Raw genomic sequence first — 21,337 nt, forward strand, 5'->3', positions numbered from 1 at the left:
CATGGTCTGTTAGGTTTTTTTCTCTTGCTGATAATTGAGAGGAAGACGCAGTGACGACCAACGTAGTAGTGCGTTCTCCCAGAGCTAAAATCGAGGATAGAGTTTTATGGAGGCGCTTGCGAATACCAATATTTGTGTTATTGTTGGCAATAAACAAATCAAAAGTCAATCAAACACGGTTGCTTTGTTGGAATTGATAGCACTACTATGGCTGTTACACATGCCGACCAATTTCACTCATGACGAAGTCCACCAATACCGCAACCACTCGTTGGCGAAATTTTGTGGTTGGAACACTTCATGAATGGAGGACCGAAGTTATGGGAAGTCCGGTCGATCCAAAAAATTGCGAATTTTATTTGAGCCAATCTCGCAATATCTCAAGTACAACTGCCAACAAGAATCCAACAATACAAAACAAATTGTGACGGAGAACAGCGAATCCAAGATCATACCGAAAGTCCACAAAGTTGCGGCGTAACTGCAGGCTCGGAAGGCCGATTGCTTCCTTGATAACACCATTATCACTATTGTCTAACCAAAAGTTGTGGAAATATTGGGAGAAATTGAGAAGCTACTATGGATATTGGTAGCTTTTGCCTTGAGTGCTGTCAGTTATGGGCAAAATAAGGTCATCGGAATGATCTGAACTACCTTATATTGCTGTTCAAAGGCAATTATTTCTAAAACCATGCGATAGAGAGACAAAACTTTCGCCGAATAAGAAATATATAAATCGATGCATGAAGGAAGCTCCATAAGACAAAAGAGAACTAAACCACTGAATATTACCTCCCAAATCATGAAATGTGAAAGATCTTACAATATTCCAAAAAATCGCGACTTGGCCATGGCTGCAAAGGTCACGTTCGTAATTGATCGATGTCTCTTGTCATCAACTTGGAACCCCGCAATATCATAATGACGATATCAGGAGCAAACTTCCTGACAATAATTAAGGCACAGAATTTGCGCAAGATTGACGAAGATGACTTTGGAAGGTACAATTGTAGAATCTGTGTCGATATCGAAGAAAGACGATGGGAAATTAAACGCACGTGCACACGTGATCCAAACCAAAAATATAGTTCGCGCGTTTGCCCATTCTCGGCCGTTATATCGCGTTTTGCGTCTTTTTTGTCTTTCAACGATATTCAGGTTTCTAATGGTAAGGCACTAGTGCTATATACAAGATACTTGAAGCGGTGGCATGTCTTTTTGAGAGATGCTCGAGTGGCTCACATGAGTTCTTTCACCCCGCTCGCACGCAACAGTCTAGGATATTGTCATCATTTCCCATGCATCGGGAAATCATTGTATGATTTGCTAGATAGGTGCCGTTTCTTTTTGGTCATTTTCTTGCCATCATCTTATCTTCCAATCAAGTGACCAGTATATGATGAAACATTGTTCCAATATTCATATCTTCGTTCTCGATAGGCTTTCCGTCCTGATTAGTGTCACGGGCATATCGGGTTCTGTGTTGAGTCTATACCAGGAAGTCGGGACCATGGTAATCTCAAGAATGCTCTGGTATAATGTTCAACCTATAGTCTCAGGATATGATGTCAATATCCAAAGCTTTGTCGCCATCGCATATGTAGCCCAGGAATCAGATTGGCAGTCAAGAAATTCGCATATATCAATAGGAGTTTGCTCTCATAAAATCCATTAATTTTGCACCATTTACCAATTCTTCGATTCATTCAAGCTAGTGCACCTGTCACGTCTCCATATTCTCAAACTAAAATGTCCCCTTCAGTGATCGAAGCTATCTCTGAAACCACTCAGAACATTCGCGAAAAGATCGCACCTCAATCATCAGATAAAACTAATAATGATGGCACGAAATCTCAGGAAGCACCAAATAGTGAGAAGCTTTCACCTTCTGCAGTAGCTCCCAGTGGCACACCTCAAGAACAACACCGAGAGCCATTGAAACTCAGTGGCACTCTAGATAAATTCGAAAGTTTCGACGTCACTCCAATCATCGGCCGTGAATATGTTGGAGTAAATCTCGCAGAATGGATTCATGCCCCCAGCTCAGATGACTTGCTTCGAGATTTGGCTATTACAAGTAATTCAAAATCCCACACGTTGTGATTATCAATATCAACTGCTTACCTATCATTTAGTCTCTCAGCGGGGCGTTGTGTTCTTCCGTAAGCAAGACGATATAACGAATGACCTTCAAAAAGAACTTGTCCAACGTCTCGGTGAGCTTTCGGGCAAGCCTTCAACGTCTAAGTTAGTAAGTAAACCTCGTATCATTCGCTCGAGATATCTAAACATCTAACACTATCCTAGCACATTCATCCTGTGTCCAACTCCGGTCGTGAGCACGGCGGGAAAGATGATGAAATAAGTGTGATTTCATCTGCCAAGCCAAAAGATATACGACCGAAATTTTGAAGCCAAGCATCGTCAAAGTGCTAAAGAAGGCTGGCATTCCGACATCACATTCGAACCTATTCCATCAGATTATGCCTTACTTCGACTGACTGAACTTCCAAAAACTGGAGGTGATACACTTTGGGCTTCTGGATATGAGGTCTACGATCGAATCTCGAAACCTGTACAGAAGTTTCTTGAGACGTTAACAGCTACCTATGCGCAACCGGAATTTAACAAAGCGGCAGAGAAGAACGGATTTAAACTTTATTCAGCAGAAAGAGGTGCGCCAGAAAATGTGGGAGAAAAGCTGGAAGCTGTTCATCCGGTTGTTAGAACAAATCCTGTCACAGGTGTACGCATCCCATTTGTCTAACTTTGATCTGAAGGCTAACACAGGAAAATAAAGTGGAAATCGATCTTTGCACTTGGCCATCATGTCTCCCATATCAACGAACTCACAACTATCGAAAGCGATGCATTGCTAACGTGGTTTTTGAGACTTGTGGTTGATAACCACGATCTTCAAGTGAGACATCGTTGGGAGAATGTCAACGATTTGGCAATTTGGGATAAACAGGTCGAATGTACGATTCTTACTACCCCCCAAATTTATAGCAGCCGCAAGCTAACGAGTTTTTTGAAAAAAGTATCACGTCGCCACTTCTGATTACATAAATCTGGGACTGGGCGAGAGAGCTTGGCCAACGGGCTGTGAGTCTAGGTGAAAGACCATATCTTGATCCAGAAAGTACTGGAAGGAGAGAGGGGTTAGAGAAGCTTCAAAGCGCGGAATGATTGGAACAAGGATTGATTGTTGGCGAGGAAAGAAGAAAATGTTTACGTTCTCGGGGAATTTTTGTTGCTTTCCTCGATTTTTTGAGCCATCTTGCAGTTAGTGGAAGTCCCGATGAATTGTTGCTCTCATACACCAAACACATTTTATTCTCAAAACAAAGCAAAAAGCTATGTGCAGGTATCCTTAACTTGTACTGTTTACTTGAAAAGGTAAGGTCTATTTGTGTTCGTTCTACTTCTTCAGCTCAGCTTCCTCGGGGTATGAAGGTCGATTAAACTCCACCAATACAACATTTCGCCTTCTTTTACCCATCACCAAGGTCTTTCTTATCCTGGCCATCACTCACATCTTCCTCGTCTGTTTTCCTCCCTTCCCCAATCCTTTGTTTTTCCGTTCTCTCTCTCCTCCAGCCCGGCCCCCATTTCATAACCGCAAACAACATCGGACTCAAAACAACATACAACAACGCAATAAAAGTATATGTCCACCCCAACCCCATTTTATCCACCATCGGTACAATCAAAGCCGTGCTTCCTGCCCCCAACAAACACCTCACCAAATTAAACGCTGCCGTCGCCGTCCCCGCAGCCTCAGGATTAACATCCACAATCAGAATACTAACAGCCTGCGTACTAGCAATCAACGTATACCCTAGCACTACCAAAATCACACAAGGTCCTGCAATATTTACCCGCAAATGCAATATCCATCCATAGGTGATAGTACTTAAACTTGCAAGCAAAATCATGGGAAATCCTACTTGCAATCGTGCTTTTTCGATGGGAAAATGAGATAGATCCTGTTGTCTGGATTTCACAAATGTGATTCCTAAGCGACGAGCTTCCCGGAAATAAGACCAGTCGATGATTTTACCCTGTGTGAAAGCGGCGAGGAAACATCCGCCACTGATGGGAAGATACATAAGACCGACTTTTAAATCGTCATAGCCGTATATATCGTGGAATTGAGAAGGCATTCCTGAAATGACGGCATAGAAACCTGCATAGACGATTCCGGCATAAAATAATAAAAGCGCGGCTTCTTTTTCTGATACTATTCGTAAAGTCGCCAATGGATTTGGAAAGCGTAATTTCCGGGCTGCGGCCAATTGATCGCGTTTTGAGTAATCGGGAGTAATACCCTGCTTTAAGAGTTTATATTCTTTACGGATGTTGGTGAATGAACGACTCCATTTGGGTGGTGGTATTGATCCGTCGCCTACTATTTTCCCTGCAGGTCCTCAGGCATGAAAAGAAGAAGTGGAATGAAAAAGGCCATGGAGAAAATCGCTAGGAATCCGAAAATCCACTTCCAGCTGGTGTATTGGGCTATGATACCGCCAAGAATAGGACCAACTGCAGGTGCAAATCCAGCCATCATAGATGCATAACCAACGTAAAAATTCCTCTTTTCAGCGGAAGTGGCAATGTCGGCTACTACAGCATTTGCTAAAGCAACAGTGCCGGATCCACCGGCTGATTGCACCATACGGAGAATAAGGAGAGCGACATAGTTGTCTTGGAGAGCGAGAGCTATGTTGGATATGATGTAAACCGTGAAACAGATAATGTAAGCCGGGCGACGACACCGCTGATCCGAGAAACCACCAATGAAAGCAGGAGCTATAGCTTGGAGAATCTATGGCTTTGTGTGAGATGATGTAGCAAGGATAAGACGAGACTTACCATATTAAGTTGTGACTGTTCAAATTTACTTGACTACTGGTGACATGTAAGTCTTCAGCAATGGTATTGATAGCCGGGAAATAGATTTGAGTTGTAAAAGGGGAGAAAAAAGTGGCGAATGTAGCGATCAACATGAGATGTCTTTTCTCCCACTTGGAGAATGATGTATATGGAACTTCTTGCTGTTCGAGTACTGTTTTTTCGTCAGGAATATCGTTCTTCTGAACCGTATCGCTTTCCTCAGATTTCTCTGGTCGAGAATTGTTCTCAGCTGCAAGCCTAGTTGAAATATTCTTGAGTTCTTCTTTCGAACTCCTTTCTTCATTGATGATGTGCTCGGATAGGGATTCTTCCTCTTTTATCTCATTACCAGCCAATCGCTCGGGTTTTTACCTGCTTCATCGTGAAAGAAAAAACTCTTCCGAAGAGTAGAGATGCCACAAAACAGCATTGTGGAGTCAAAATGACATAGAGGAGTAAAAATACCGAATTCTCATGTTGTATGTACGTCGGCGCGACGGTGGTATGATATCGGTAATAAGAACTTACCTCCGTTGGTGAATCCATGTCGCCGACAATGGACTCCAATAACATTTTTCGAACTGCAATAGTGGTGAAATGTGCAAGCACCTTGCAAGACAATAGATAGTGGTGTGCTGGTGGTGCCTATCGATTGGCTGACATAATCACTGCTTGCGGTTGCAAAAACCACAATCGCCATATTCAATTCGAAACATACTATCGTCGTGCCACACTCCGCTCGAGATTGTGAACGTTGTCGTACTCACAGCATTAAGGAATAATGGTTTGTGGAATATCTTATATGCTTCGGTGGTTTTCGGAACATTGATCGAGATAACAGGGCGCATCGATGGATATACACGACATAGGGCTGTCTGTGCTTCACGAGCCTAGTGACTGTATCGCAGAGTAATAAGTCTCTCTCCAAAAGCCAGGCATAACACAACTAATATTAGCTAACCATAGTATTGTCTTTCAAAGGTTCATGGCTTACAAGGCCATCCTCGAAGAACTTGGACAACAAAAAGAAATACTGTGCGCAAAAAACCATCAGAGCAAAGACATACCGAATACTGACTTTTTCCTCACAAGCCACGACTAAATACGAATCTCGCCGAAGTCTCAAAAATATATTTTTCTAGAGGCAAACCCAAGCTAGAGTTTCTCAGACAAACCCAACTGAAAAAGAGGTATACTGGCCTTTGGATCTTTTGCCAAATAATTGCAATAACACGAGGATATTTACTTGGGGTTATGATTCTGTCGTTGCCAAGTTCTTTAGAGGTCCGACAAACAAGAACAACATGTTCGCATATGCAAAGGATCTTCTTTACTTACTAAGCAACAAGCGCCTGGATTGTGTACGTTTCTTATATCTCTATATCATCGTGTTACTAAACAAAACTGCTTTAGAAAGGAACGTCCCCTTGTCTTTATTGCACATTCTATGGGTGGTGAGTGGATTGTCCGATTGCATCACGATTACTCTGCTGACGATGACAAGGAATTATCGTGAAAGATGTAAGCAAATTCTTCTTACGCGTCACTCATACAAGCTATCATAATCGAGGCTATTGACCGTCCGTTTAGGTGATACGGCGCGCTGCGATTGAACCCTATGAGAATTTGAATGATATCTATCTTTCTACGATAGCAATTTCTTTTCTTGGTACCCCTCACCGCGGTAGTCAGATGGGTGAATTAGGCGAGGTTGTGCGCAGAATCGTGTCCGCTGTGGGCTTTAGTACGAACGATCAAAGCATCCGGAATCTTAAAATCAACAGTTCGGACCTCGAAATCATCCATGAAGGGTTCATTTCTTTATATGACCGGCCGAATCGACATTTTGAGGTTTGCACATTTCAAGGAGCACAGGGAATGACAGGAGTGAATTATGGGAAATTTGATCATAAAGTCAGCTCTAATCTGCCGTTCCTTGCATTTTTACTGATCATCTCCATTCCATAGGTTGTTGAAAATATCTCATCTATTCTTACGGGAAGTGAGCGAATTCAGACTATCAACGCGAATCATATGTCTATGTGCAGATTTGCTGACAGGACCGAGGATGGTTACCAGAAAGTGGTGGGTGAACTGCAACGATCCTTATCACTCATAAAGATAAAATCGCTCGTAAGGAGTACGGATAATGAGAACACTGGATTGCCGCCGAAAATTCACCAAGTCAAAAGACTTTTGCATCATTAGTCTATTGTACGTGCTGCCATTCTAGATCTACGGAGGAAAACTTGAGCTAACAGGAGCAAGCACTGAACGAGACAGAACGTCTTTGTATCTCTTTATTCAACAATCCAGACATGTTAGAGTATCAGTCTATCTTACCTAGCCGCGTCGAGGGCACTTGTGAATGGGTGCTCACTAATCCACAATATGTCCGTTGGCTATCAACAGAAAAAGAGGCATGTATTTTGTGGGTTAGTGGGCATTCGGGCAGTGGTAAGACTATCTTGTCAGCATTTTTACTCGAACATCTTGGATCCAGCATCTCTTCCACGGGTACCAAGTTGATTGTTTGCTGCTTTTTCTGTGATGAAAAAATTGAAGCGCAAAGAGATGCGAAAGCCATTATTCGTAGCCTCATATATCAAATTATTGTACGACGACGTGTCTTGATAAAACATGTGAAGGCGGCTTATGATATGCAAGGAGCTCATTTGACAGATAACTTCAACGAACTCTGGAGAATATTTACGGCTATAACAAATGATCGAAAAGTCGGCCATTTAAACGTCATTATTGATGCTATCGATGAATGCGAAGATAATACAAGAGATCGCTTGTTAAGAGCAATTGCATCACTTGTGGGCTAAAAAAACCTTTCTGGTACACATGGTATAAGATTTCTAATCACCAGCCGACCTCTGTTGTGGCGAAAATATACATTGGCGCGCGAAAGCACCGAGCACACTCTATCAATTGAGAACCTCAACTCGAACAACGAAAGCGATCTTCATTTAGTCATACGGACAAGACTTGATGCCATAGTAAGAAGGACGCAGTGCCGCCCTGAAACAAGGGAGTTTCTGGAACATGCTTTATATTCGCGAGCCGACCAAACATTCCTCTGGGTGACTGTAATTCTCCATATTCTAGAGAGAACATACCTTACCTCCCAAAATGACTTTCAGCGAATCATTAACAAACTCCCAAAGGGATTAACAGCTACTTACGAGCGCTTTCTACTGACTATTCACTCGGATTATCAGAACATAGCAAATAAGCTACTGCATTTTATTGTTGGTAGCATGCGCTCACTTTCGCTAGACGAACTTCGAATCTTACTGGCTATCCAGCCCCACCATAGAAATATGGAGCAAGTCGAGGAGGAGTGCCAGCAAAATATTAGCGAAACTATCCAGGGCATACTAGGTCCATTGGTACGAATATCTGATGATATAGTATCCCTCGTGCACCAATCTGCCAAGGAATTCTTGCAAAACCTTTGGACTTGGAAGAATAATCCTGTATCTCAAGTGTTCGGCGTTGAATTCGAGAAAGCCAACTTTTTATTGACTGAAGCAACGATGTCATATCTTCTATTGGAGGATTTTGCTGTCGATAAATTCGCGTATGCGACTGATAATCACTTGCCTGAGATTGTACAATCTGAGGACAAGGATGCTTTCTGGGACGCATTCGAACTCGAGGAAGATATCACTCTCCAAGAAATTGAACACACAAGCTATCACACATACCAAGATATCGCTGCTGCTCATACTCTTTTCGATTACTCTTCTCGATATTGGTCAGAACACTATTCGAGATCAGGATCAGCAAAGACAAGTGCTTCTAAGTCTGCCTTCAGTCTGCTGAACATGAGTCAGAATTTTCCTAAGAATTGGTTTCGTTACTTTTGGTTTTTCGCAGAACCAGGTTATTTGTACCCTTCCAACTTTGATACATTGATTGCCGCATGCTACTTTGGTCACGTCGAAATACTGGGTGCGTCATTAGCAAGAAATTATAAGCACGATCAGACTATCACAGAGACTGCTTTGTATTGAGCATCTAGAAAGTGAAACATCGAGATTATTGATTTTCTAAGAACTCGTATTTGGCAGGGCATGACTGTCTCAATAGCACTAAATCCTCTGATCATCGCAGCTCGATTTGGATGTCTGGAAGTTGTAAAACTACTTCTCAATCTTGATAAGATAGATACAAATGTACAAGGCATTGGGGGATGAGACTCATTGTCACTTGCGGCTAGTAATGGCCATGTTGATATCGTCAAAACATTGCTTAAAGATTCTCGCGTAAAATTAGACGTTCAGGATGTGAACAACTGGACACCATTCTTTTGGGCCGTTGGCGGAAAGCACTTGGATATCGTGGAGTTGTTCTCACAAAACCCAGGCACAAACATTAATCATGTTGACAAAAAAGGGCGGAACATACTCTCTTGGGCGGCCGAAAGTGGTGAAACCCAAATTGTTAGACATTTGTTGACGATAGATCAACTGTATTGTCAGAACCAAGATTTCTCTGGACGAGATGCCTTATCGTGGGCTGCTGCGGCTGGGCATCTAGAGGTAATTAAACTGTTACTCGAGAGTAGAAAACTAAAGATGTCTTGTAAGGATAAAGATCAGAGGAATGCGATATCATGGGCTGCAGGTGGCGGGCACTATGAGGTTGTCGATTACCTCATCAAATGTAACGGCATTGGAGCCGATGCAGAAGATGTTGACGGGCGGATACCACTAGCATGGGCGCTGGAAAAATCCGACCCAAGGACCGTTCAAGTGCTCTTGTCATCAGGGAAAGTAGATGCAAATCGAAGAGACAAAAATGGACGCACTCCACTCTCGTGGGCGGCAACATTAGGTCTCGAGGATATTGTACGCGTGATCGCTGCTGTTGAAGGAATTGATATACATGCGCGAGATATGGATAACCAAACACCAATATCAAGAGCAGAAGCATTTGGATACGTAAATATTGTAGATATTCTGAAGAATACGCGTAAAGACAGAACGTAGGCACAGTGTGTCCAATAGTCCGGACTGCAGGACGGATTAGATGATTTGAATCAAGCAGTCAAGCTTCAAACCAATTACATATCAAATATTTCATCTGTATTTTCAAATACTAAGCAAGCCAGACTGCTAGTACAGCTCGTCTGGATTTCTGGACTGGATACACATTCACGTGAGATTGTGTGATATCTTGTGATCTTATTTTGCTTCAATAATAATACAAATCTTCAACTTTCCAACTTGGCTATTAAAACTCCTAAACATCTTGAAGATTTGTGTATGATGTGATAAAGCTTATATAGTCCAAAAGTCCAGACTACAATCTGAACCTTTCAAAATTAGACTATCTAATCCGAAATGTTTATATTGAAATCTTTCCAACAATCTATATGATCCTATAGAATCTTATTCAATCCGTTTAGCTCGCCATCCAAACGGAGTACTGGCAGACTGTTGGACATACTGTATAGGCAAGATAATACATCCGAAGATAATGATATCATGTCCATGAAATTCCTGGTTACAAAGCTTAGACCAGAACAGGAGCCAGAGCATTCAAGATTGTAGCGCTTGGCATAGAGTACTCGACGTACCAAGAACTCGTCAATGGTGTCCCGATATAGTGGTCTCTGGCGGTATAAGAGACCGAAACAATTAAAACAACAGCAGCATATAAGAGATTGTTCGTTCTAGGGATGATGGTGAATTCCTTGCCGAGTAACTTCTTATCCCAGGGAAATGATATAGTCCAAGGTTTTCTTTTTACTCCTTCGAAACTGCGTTTCAGATCAATCATACATATCCCTGATTTCGCAAAGGCAAATAGACCGATAGAATAATTGATGGAGAAAACAATGGTTAGAGACCATAATTTTGTTCGGGAATATAAAGATCTTGTCACTTTCTTGGATTGTCACCATGAACTTCATATCACAGTTCACATTCTCCAATGACTTATCCGATAATAAAGCAAGAACAGTGCAATCCACTTCTTTGTCACTGTTTGAATATATTACTTGACAGTCACACAAGCTCCTTGGTAGATATTTGACTTTTATCAGCGAACAAGTATCGCCATATTTTGCGATCCCATCTTGCCGAAATACTTCCACGACGTCCACGGGCATGCCACTATAATTTATATTATAGTCAGCATGTGATAGTCTAGATGAGATACATCGATTCGAGGGGAGTATGAGAGTGTCGTTGCAAACCTTGAAGAACATGCCAGCCTATCGAAGTGGCTTTGCCAACTCAGCAGAACCAACGATTTGAATTGACTAGGTGAATGACCAGTAATCATATCAGTCACTGGCGGAACGCGATACGACCAGATGCTCCAGATTGATCTTACATCTTCTTTTTCTTTGAATATATACAGATTCAAAAGATGGTCTGCAAATATAATCTAATACAAAGTTTTCCAAGATTCTATATAACTTATAGCCGAGGTGCTTCAACTACTGCGCTAATAGTAGGAGCACGTGCAAATGCGCATCGTACAGGGATGAAGGCAAAATTTGTGGATATGGTTTAGCTGTCTGCGCGAGCTTCAATTCGACCTGGGAGCGAGTTCCAATGAAGAATATCATGGGGACAAATTTGGCAGTCTAGAGTTTCCGATCTGAGGATTGCAGTGAATTGAATTGTGAATTTCAAAAAGACAGACAAGGCTATTTGTTATTCTCTTCAAGTTGGAACTGAAGTTCCGAAGGATCGTTAATTGAAAGTATAGTGAACTACTAATACCAAACCCTCCTTTTGGGGTGACTGTGAAGTGGTCAATACAGAAGGGAATGACAACATTATAAAGGTGGTCTGATCATCCTGAATGAAACAGTTATTCGTGAATTGCAAGCCCATTCAGGGCTTTCGTCACTGGAACCTTTCCAATGGAAGTTCGCATTGGGTAGATGGGGGAATGGCAGTGGCCCTATTGAGCCTCAAGAAAAATAAACATGAAAGCTCTTGCCAAAGGAGTTTGTCAAGAGAGGAGAAATGCTGGAAGTAGGCAGTCCTTTTTGCATTAATGATGATAACTTTTCTTTTGTAAGTGCCTCCTCATCAGAAAGTGTCTAGTCGGACTGCCAGAAAGTACATTGAAGGGGGCCGAATAGTCTTATAGTATTTGATTGCAAGAAGCTCTTTGGATAAAGGATTCAAAGGCCTTGTGGAATAAAACTGGAATCAGGGGGCTATAAATAAGCTGCTCAATGTGGTGACTACTCGGTTGCGTCTTAGAATTGTAGTCGTTTTTCAAAGTTCATTTGTTTGAATATAAAATCCGAACGAATTTCAATACACAAGAATCAAGCGTACATTCAGAGAGGGAAAGAGACAAATTATTATAGCTTATTTTTCGTTTCTAGATATTTTCACGCGCAAGGCTATTGACCATCTCGTTCCTTCCACTTGTGACATATACGTATAACCATGAAGAAAATAAACTCGAAGCCGAAGTAACGACACACAATTCCTCTTCCTTGATACTAAATAAGCACCTGGAAAGTACGAAGATGGGTTTAAACAGGAGTAACAAATCGAATTTTGCTTTTCCAGGAACTCCCAGACCTGAACATAAACAATAACAAAAATTTTGCTCGACTTCAACTCATAGATCATCAACTTTTAGTTGGATCAAAATAACGATACGGCATAGATTTTGAAGAGAACTTTGTTCAAGTATGTATTTCTACCCAATTACTCCTGTTATCAAATTGAATTCTAGAATGCACAGATATCTCTTTCGTGTTTTAATGCTAACATTCTGGCGACCAAATGTTTGACGCACAAACAATGAATCAGCTTGTGGCTTTGATACATTCCGGTAACATACCTCGTGGTCTTTGGGAAGCAAATGAGAACAGTCTTCAAAACATCCACCCATTTATCTCTGCAGTCGACCTTACTATCCCAACCGGGCCGTCGAAAGACTTACAGATACATGAACATGGCGGAGCTGAACCATACGGACGAATTACCATTCCCATTCTCTCTCAGAATGCCACCTTTCGGAAAATAGCAAATATTGGACCGCATTCCAGGCTTTTGCGCCAACGCTCCAAGAGTTTATTTGCATGGCTTTTTATCTTCGAGGGAGCATCTGGAGACAAATCATCCAACACCTCAAGGAAGAGCCAAGAATGACTATGAAGCAACCCTTGAGATTTGTCAGCGTCCTTTGCCTGCTGGCCAAAAAGCGATGCCATTCAGTGACGAACTGCGTAGTGTCAATTGTTTCTCTCATGTTCGAATATCGGTAATATCTCATGGGAACCCTTGGAGAAAGCTCGCCACCAGATACAGGACACCAGAGCCTGTGGACCTTGGGTCGTTATAGTTCCATGAGAAAAATGGCACGTCTTTGGTGACTGGTTTTATGGGGGAAGGATGGTCACCCCCAACGGCAATCAACAGGGAGCTGATACCCAGCGATTATTAAGCTTGCGGAAGAAGATTATGTTCATAATACTCCTTTGCCCCGATTCCAGGTTATGAGAGGTATCAATTCGAGTACTTCATGCCGCATATTCCGGAGCATAATGGTGAGATGTTTAAAGAGATGGCTGAAATCGCCAAGGGGAAAGAAAGAGAATGTCCCGAGATGATGGAGCCTGAGTTTGCCAAACCATCCCACAACTGACAGCACCCGCGAGGGCGCGTCAATGGTGTACTTCTTTGTATCCAGTATAATTGATTATTGAATGGGGGCAGCTGGAATTACCTTTTGTTTCTACTATTGCCTCCTGAAGGCAGATGCGCGTCAGATTAAAACGATGTAAGAATAGGAGGTAGAAGTTAGATTGTGATCGAAACCAAAAAAGAATGAAATATTGTATCAGTATTCCTATCTTCTTCTTTTGCTGTGCTGCTGATTGTAATGACTTGATGGATTTTACTCAAAGTACTAGATGATGATTACTCCTCAAGAGCTGGTTTGCACAAACACGATAGTCGGCTTTGGTCGTGGGAAAACAAAGTTCGTCCAAATCTCACAAAGGTGTACTTTTATAGCTCTAATATCTAATTGATACCCAACAGACCTGGGTAGTTGGAGAACGCCCGAAATTTAGTCGTTCGTTATAATGGTTCTTAGAATTTGTGGAAGATTGCATGGTCAACGGATACTCTCAACACTTTTCGATCATATTGATAGAACACCGAAACCTCGATGTGCGATTAAGTTCGTAGCAAATAACTCTTTACTCTTGATAATCTTTAGTTCAAAACAATCAGAGATGAGGAATACGAAATCTGACATTTCGTGGCATTCAATGTTCTGGAAACCGGTGTGATCTGCCTTTCAAAACTTTGATCACGATCCTGTCCACTGTGTATTTAACTCGGGCAAATGAGAAATGAAATAAAATTGAGATGAACGTGGAGACATAGGTTTCTCATAAACCAACACGAAGATTTTACCGACCGGTGAGTATTTTTTCAAGCAACTCTATTCACCCCTTTATCCCGCATTGCTTAATGCGGTGTGCTGTCGACACATCAAATTCAGAAAGTATTCCACACGTGGAAGAATACAACTCAGCCGATGGATCAAACACTCGTATTGACCTGAGTAAAGCAGGTAACGATCAAAGCGTTAGGCCATCCATACCGTAGACAAAATCCAGTTACATAAACAGGTACGAACAAAGGTCAGCCGAGTGTCGAAAGATTGCAAGCGAAGCGATACAAAAATATGCCAACAATAGGTACATACATCATTATTGCAAGAATAACGGAGCAGCAGCACTTTTTGACCAGTTGACCCCTAATTGCCAAGCACGCACGTTGAATAACGCATCGTTCAATTAGACTTTCCACAAACTGGGTTTTACCCCACTCAAAAAACACGGGAGTGGAGTGAGTAAGGCAAAAAGGGGCTATGCGGTGCGGCTGGTGCGATTTGTTTAGGTAAATTGTGTCACTTATTCTCCTAACAACTCCGTAGTACATTTCCATCTTCTCGTAAAGTATGCATCGTTATTTGTGCGCATAGAATTTGTCATTCGATCGAGGCTACCGGGTACACACTCGGATACGTTGTTCCGTTGACCTGTCTACCTTGAGCTACCTACCTCATAGGGGTTCGTATTGAATACCTAGTGGGAGCAGATCTCGGGGGTTTCGCAACGGGTCGAGCGGGTATATGTCCGGTACTGACGGTACGTGAATGCTTGATACTATTTGCGGGGATAATTAAGCGTAAGAATAACCTTACGGCAGGATTTACTTTGGAATCTGTATAGAAGATTCTAGTGATTCTGTGGAAATTTTAGGGTGTTGTGATTTTTATTCTGGCATGCATCACTGATAAAATTAGACATTTGTGACCGGTGTAATAAATTAGAAAATTATTAACATCTAATTGTAAATTTGTGGTACCTAGGTACTTGTCATTAGGATACCTATGACTTGGCTCTATTAATTCTTCTCCCCAGCAATTTCAATTTTAATGCTAAATATGCTTAGAATTTTATCCAACGTACGATGTGATGTAGGGACACAATGTCATGCATACAAGCAAACAAAAGCAACCTAAATACAATGACGTTCGCCTCGTCCCACTTACAGCGAAGCCACAGCATCCACTGAATACGAGAGCGAGGATTGCCGGCTCCACAGATCGTCATTGTGTGTACTCTGTACATCGTGCATCTCGTATCTAATCATACACTCTGGAGACTCCATTAAAAAAGGAAATGTATAGCGATGGCAAGAATATATAAGAAAGAGGTATCCTGTTGTGTAAATCATCATTCAATCAAACAATCTCATCATCTTCACTCACAATAACCAACATCTAAACCAATTCACTCAATTTCTACCAAGAAATCAATCATCAAACCGCAAATATGCAATTCTCATCCGCTATCATTTCCGCCATCACCGTTGCTCTTGCATCGGCTGCTGCCGTCGAGAAGCGCAGCAACGTCTTCGATGTCTCCGACTTCAGCGCCAGCTGCATCCCACACGCCACCCATTGCCTGTAAGATTCCTCTTCTTCTCTTCTTCTCAAGCTTCAAACTAACCCCCCAACCAGCTACTCCTTCACCGTGATCCAAAGCGGCTCCATGGAGACCCCAGGCACCGGTGTCAAATGCACCGCTCTCGTCACCGAGAACACCGACGGAACTCTCCCCGACATCCCACAATGGGGCGGCTCCTGCATCAACTCCTCCCGCCGATTCTGGGTTACCCGCGAGGATGCCGGTCTCAACTTCTTCGTTTCCCAACCGGTTTCTCCTGCTAGCAACACAACTGCTTCCCACTTGCTCCCCAACAGCCAGTTGGTTATGGTTCCAAACTCCATTGGTAGCACCCAGAGCTACAACGGCCCTGCCTCCTTCGGTTTGGCCTAGAGGAATCGACCGAGAGGGAAAAGTGTCATGGCTTTCCCTACGGAAGTCTTTGTTTACCTACCTACCTAGTGATTATTGATGGATGTTAGCGAAGTTTTTGTTTCTGTTCTGGTGTGCGGTGTAAGTTTTTTGGTGTAGCAAATAGCATTGAGGAGGATAATCGGGATAGTAGTACCTTATAATATAATTACTTTCCCCCATTTATTGTTCTTTGCTTGCAACTTTTTGAAATCTCAAGTGCATTCCGCTTAATATTGCCTTCACAGCCACTATCGCCAAGCGGTACAGTTTCATGCCTCACCATATCATGTAATACAGTAATAGCGGCGAAACATCCAATGAGCGAGACCGTCGAATTGGGTTCTGAAGTTTGGTTTTTTGAGCGTCATTTGAAGTCATCTTATTAAGTTTTTGACTCCATCAGAATTTGAGTGTAGTATTATATTAGTATTGGTAAGAGTTTCAAACAGTGGTCAAATACTTGAACGGGATGAGATGTCAAGTGGCTGTGATAGGATCAGTAGGTATTTAAAGCGATACTCGTCATCATCGCATAAATTGTAAGTAGCAGAATGAGCAAAATCCTTGGTTTCGGCTTTGCATCTTCTCTGTCCTGTCGAGCCTGTTTGTAGGATTAGCATGAATAAAGTCAATTGAGATAATCAATACGTTATAACATCATCTCTACACACTCTAACAACATACCGTATTATAATTTCATCCCAACACCAATTCACTTCCCACATACTCATACCTACTCACAAAGCAAAGTAGTATTGAAATCGACCTGCATACTTACACAAATCAGGACCCATGACTTTCAGGAAATTCTTTCCAAGGGACTAGGAAGGGATGATGTATCGCTTATCCTACCGTCCCGCTAATATATATAACTAGACGGGTAAATTGATTGCTTGCCTTTCTCCATCTCCCATCTCCCACCTCCACACTTCAAACCTCACAAACTCTCTCCGAAACTTCAGAAAGTATGCATATACATATCCATCTCTTTCCCCAATCACAATCACAATCACAATCACAACCACAATCACAGAAAGTCCCCTTCCACAAAATCCCTTCAAAAACACTCCTAAATTCTTACAATTAACATTCCCCAAAAAATTTCGAATTCGTAACAATCCGACATCCTAAGATCTGAGATAGGAAATCTAAGATTGGGAGGAAGGGAGATATGAATCTCTGTTTGAGAAAATAATAATAATAATAATAATAATTACACATATTGAAGTACCTGAGTAGTCAGCAAACAGTATTCACGAAATGAGATGAAGGTGAGAAGCGAGTGAGTAGGATTAAATCTGGAATCAGATATATGACTGAAAATATCGAAAACCCAATCTTCCTAGCATTGTATTTTAATAAGAAACATCTTTAGTAACCGTATAATACTCATGATCCTTACATGTGCAATACCCAACATATCCTCGAAATCATTTTCCAAACACGAGGAAAGAAGTGATATCGAGATAGCATCTCGCACTTCGTCATCCGAACCCTCAACGAGGAAACTTTCCTCCTCTTTATTCCAACTCCGCAATTCCCTCCCGAAACCTCCCTCCCTTGACATACTCCCACCCCTCACCAGGCGTCGTCGCCACACTCGCATTCCCACTCCTCCCCCCATCCCCCTCTTTCTCCTCCCCCTTCTCCTTCTCCCCAATCTCCACCGGCGCCGCAATATCATTCGGACTCTGCGGAGTCGCCGGCACACCCCTCTGACTCCCAAACCCGGGACTTGTCCCCGCGCTCTCCGTAAACGGTCCACTGGGCGCCGTCGTCCCAAAATAATCCGATTCCTGTCTCCCATGCGGAGACGCACCTGGTCTTTTCGAAATTTTCGATCCCGCTTTCGATTCCGACTTACGCGAGAAGCGAGAGCCGGAAATCTGAGACATGGTAGCGGATGGAATATCCATATCCGGATGAGAGGAGGATTTGGATTGGAGAGCTCGGCGACGATGGATCGTGAAGAAATAGATACAAGCTCCTATGCATGCTAATACGAGAAGCGCAACTCCGACGCCGATGCCGGCTTTGGCGCCGGTGGAGAGACCGTGATTGTCAGATGTGGTATTGGAGTCTGAGACTCCGGTTGCCAGAATTCCATTGCTTCCTGTACGTATAGCGGTTCCGGTGCCGGTAGTAGCAGCGCAGTAATTTGTACCGCTGAGAACCGCACAGCCGAATCCATTATCGCAACATCCGCCACCCATGGAACTAGCGCAGGCGAATTGGTTGATTGTGCAGCCGGATGGGATCACGGAGACGAGAGCGGGGGCTGAGGAAGGAAATATAGTGACGGCGCATCCACTGGAGCCGTCTGAGGAAACGCATTGCGCGTTATAGCTGCAACAGCCTCCGCCGAGAGAACTAGCGCATTGGTAGTTAGAGATAGAGGGACAGGCGCGGGGAATACATGTTGTTGTTACAGTGGTGGTGGAGGAAACAGTGATGGTTTTGTTACTGAGAAAGGAAGCGGAGGAACACGGTGAATCGCAATTACTGCCTATGGCGCAGCAAGCAGGACCTTTGGAGGGGGATATGATGCAGTATTCGGTATTTAAACAACATTGTGCTACATCTATATCAAGACCTTTGAAAAAAACTTGTAATCAGTGGATGTTTTTCGCATGATATAATTGAAATCTGCGGCGCTATGAAAGATATAAAGGATGCAGGATGGGAAGATAAATCAAGAATTGGGAATAATTACAAGAATGAGATCCACTTGGACATTTACTATCTCTCTCAAACAACCTCCCCTCATTCAATCCCATATAATATCTCGGACTCAATACATTCCCCTCATTTTCCATTCTCACAGCTCCAAATTGTCCCCGCACTTGTACCACATTCGTGAAACCCAATCCGAGGAATACTAACAGCCATGGTGACCGCGAAAATATCGATATCGACAGCGGCATCTTGAAGAGTTCAAACTAGTTTATATCGCGAGATTTAAACAGAATGATCCATGCCGAGATATATGCATACAAGAAATATATAGGTATGTAACATGCCCTCAATCGATTGCGGGGAAAAGTAAAAAGTCTCCGTCCACTGGTGGCACACTGATGGCAATGGGTAATAATAACGAAATTTAACCCCTCGGGCAAGAACCGCCGATGAAAAAAAAAAAGAATATAGAAAAGCAAAGAGCGAAGAAAGAAAGTAGCAGGAAAAGAAATTCCACAGCCGCAAAAGAGCGATATCCCCCCCCCCCCCCCCCCATCAAAATCAAATCAACGAACCAACAAACGAATTCTCCGATTGAAAATTCAGTCTTATCGTATCTTACCTCGAGCTTACATCTCGATACATCCATTCTACCCGGTCCCGGTTCAATCATCTCCTAACATTTAGAAGGCAGAAGCTGAGGTCAGCCGTAAGCCATATGTAGATATCGCTTGATATTATTGGCGTTGATAATTTTGGGAACCGGGGATGTGCAGCTGGGGATATGTATGTACTTGCATACTGAGTGTAGCGAGAATCGTGATTGACGGATCGGAGCTGGGGTCTGGACATGGGATCACCAATATCTTCTGGGGTGAGTGGGCGAGTTTGCTTTGTGGAGAGTCAGATTTTTGGGTGTGGGTGTCTTGGTGTTTATTGGGATGGTGTGATGAGAGACATCCTTGAGGTTGTGGGAGAGATACGATACACTTTACACAGAGTAGAAGAATAGTAAGATACTGGATAATGTATGGATAAGTAAGTGAAAAAGAAATAAAGATTGGATAATCAAAATATTTAAATCCTAGTAGTATATCGTAGTAGACCGAGTAGTTTCGAAGAAGGAAACTACTAGTCAATATTTAACAGTATCTAGATATTCATTACTCCTATCCTCTCAAGCAAAACCACAAATTCAAACTTCGAACCCTCAATTACTATCTACCTAGATAGAATCTTAACTATCTTGACGAATCAACAATCAACAATCATTATAAATCCCCTATTCCACTACATCATCATTATATATTCCCTCCCTCCCTCCCTCATCTCTCTCTATCAACTCACCTCCCAAATCACTTTTATAAACCCAAAACCCAAGACTCAAACCCGAACTCAAAATGCAGTACACCACCAGACAGTGAATTTTCTCAATATCATTCCTCGATATACCACACCATAACATATTATACTACATCACACCTGCATATACACATATATATAAAAGTACCTACCTATTATCCATCTCCCATCCATCCATAAACCCACCTGCACCCACCCACAGCATCCCATCCTCGGCACCGAAACATGCAAGTAAGTATGTAAGTATGTAAGTAAATACCTATCAACCTACACTACACATCAACCAATCAACCAATCTACACATCTATCAACCTAGTATACCTACCTACCCAGTCCAATGCAGAGATATATATATATATATATACATATGTATGTCCCTACCTAGCATATCTAGTATGTACCTAGTATATACATCCACCAACCTACCAACTACCAACTAACCTCTCCAACCACGCCAACCTACACAGTCTCCTAGTCTAGTCTAGTCCACCATAAGCAATATGCACAACATCCATCCCATCCTCAGTCAATCAATCAGCGGCCAAGACACCACCACCAGCTTCGGAGAATCAAATTCCACTGTGCATACATAGGTACATTTCGGAATGAGAAATACCGTTTACATTTTACATTACTGTGAAAAGATTGACATGGCATGATGTGATGTGATATAGAACGGAGAATGATATGGTATTCGATAGAACTTGATACGATCAATGTAAACATGAAGATGCAAAGACGACGCACACATCTCCTTGCATGTCATCTATACTCTCTTCTTTGCACTAGACAACTGCTATGTAACTACTCTAGACTCGCCCGAATGGATTTCCTAAAAGAAACTCGGAATCCAAGATGAGATAAAATAAAATAGAATTCCTCCAACGCCCCAATCTCGATTAACCAAACAATAACTCCCATTAATGCGTGACATGCGTGTCCAAATGTACAAAAGAAATCTTCATGCGTGAGTATCTGTAACAATTCCCCTTCCCCTTCACAATATCTCGTTTAGAACTTCCA

At 42.4% G+C, this 21,337-nt stretch overlaps 6 protein-coding genes across 6 annotated transcripts; 4 read left to right on the forward strand and 2 right to left on the reverse strand.

Moving 5' to 3' along the window:
• Nucleotides 1-1,562: 1,562 nt before the first annotated feature.
• Nucleotides 1,563-3,189, forward strand: EAF02_005549 (uncharacterized protein; the record flags this gene model as incomplete). The annotated part of the gene is given in 7 exon segments (XM_038901597.1): nucleotides 1,563-2,077; nucleotides 2,136-2,251; nucleotides 2,308-2,367; nucleotides 2,393-2,746; nucleotides 2,801-2,971; nucleotides 3,042-3,105; nucleotides 3,116-3,189. The coding sequence occupies 7 exon segments, from the start codon at nucleotides 1,750-1,752 to the stop codon at nucleotides 3,187-3,189; spliced, it is 1,167 nt and encodes a 388-aa protein (XP_038758937.1). The 5' UTR covers nucleotides 1,563-1,749.
• Nucleotides 3,190-3,494: 305 nt separating this feature from the next.
• Nucleotides 3,495-5,469, reverse strand: EAF02_005550 (uncharacterized protein; the record flags this gene model as incomplete). Its single annotated transcript, XM_038901598.1, has 4 exons — nucleotides 3,495-4,420; nucleotides 4,528-4,828; nucleotides 4,905-5,237; nucleotides 5,425-5,469. The coding sequence occupies 4 exons, from the start codon at nucleotides 5,467-5,469 to the stop codon at nucleotides 3,495-3,497; spliced, it is 1,605 nt and encodes a 534-aa protein (XP_038758938.1).
• A 75-nt stretch (nucleotides 5,470-5,544) lies between these two features.
• On the forward strand, nucleotides 5,545-7,104 carry EAF02_005551 (uncharacterized protein; the record flags this gene model as incomplete). Its single annotated transcript, XM_038901599.1, has 6 exons — nucleotides 5,545-5,680; nucleotides 5,738-5,805; nucleotides 5,863-5,931; nucleotides 6,041-6,257; nucleotides 6,487-6,810; nucleotides 6,865-7,104. The coding sequence occupies exons 1-6, from the start codon at nucleotides 5,678-5,680 to the stop codon at nucleotides 7,102-7,104; spliced, it is 921 nt and encodes a 306-aa protein (XP_038758939.1). The 5' UTR covers nucleotides 5,545-5,677.
• A 110-nt stretch (nucleotides 7,105-7,214) lies between these two features.
• EAF02_005552 (uncharacterized protein) lies at nucleotides 7,215-8,921 on the forward strand (the record flags this gene model as incomplete). Its single annotated transcript, XM_038901600.1, has 2 exons — nucleotides 7,215-7,696; nucleotides 7,772-8,921. The coding sequence occupies 2 exons, from the start codon at nucleotides 7,215-7,217 to the stop codon at nucleotides 8,919-8,921; spliced, it is 1,632 nt and encodes a 543-aa protein (XP_038758940.1).
• A 6,827-nt stretch (nucleotides 8,922-15,748) lies between these two features.
• On the forward strand, nucleotides 15,749-16,255 carry EAF02_005553 (uncharacterized protein; the record flags this gene model as incomplete). Its single annotated transcript, XM_038901601.1, has 2 exons — nucleotides 15,749-15,882; nucleotides 15,937-16,255. 2 exons carry the CDS (start codon nucleotides 15,749-15,751, stop codon nucleotides 16,253-16,255), a joined length of 453 nt encoding a protein of 150 aa, XP_038758941.1.
• A 1,541-nt stretch (nucleotides 16,256-17,796) lies between these two features.
• On the reverse strand, nucleotides 17,797-19,484 carry EAF02_005554 (uncharacterized protein; the record flags this gene model as incomplete). Its single annotated transcript, XM_038901602.1, has 2 exons — nucleotides 18,990-19,484; nucleotides 17,797-18,869 (listed from the first exon to the last, which is right to left on the reverse strand). Exons 1-2 carry the CDS (start codon nucleotides 19,198-19,200, stop codon nucleotides 17,797-17,799), a joined length of 1,284 nt encoding a protein of 427 aa, XP_038758942.1. The 5' UTR covers nucleotides 19,201-19,484.
• Nucleotides 19,485-21,337: the final 1,853 nt, after the last annotated feature.

This window comes from Botrytis sinoallii, assembly GCF_014898435.1.
Source record: "Botrytis sinoallii strain Bc 23 chromosome Unknown BSIN_008, whole genome shotgun sequence".
Lineage (NCBI taxonomy): Eukaryota > Fungi > Ascomycota > Leotiomycetes > Helotiales > Sclerotiniaceae > Botrytis > Botrytis sinoallii.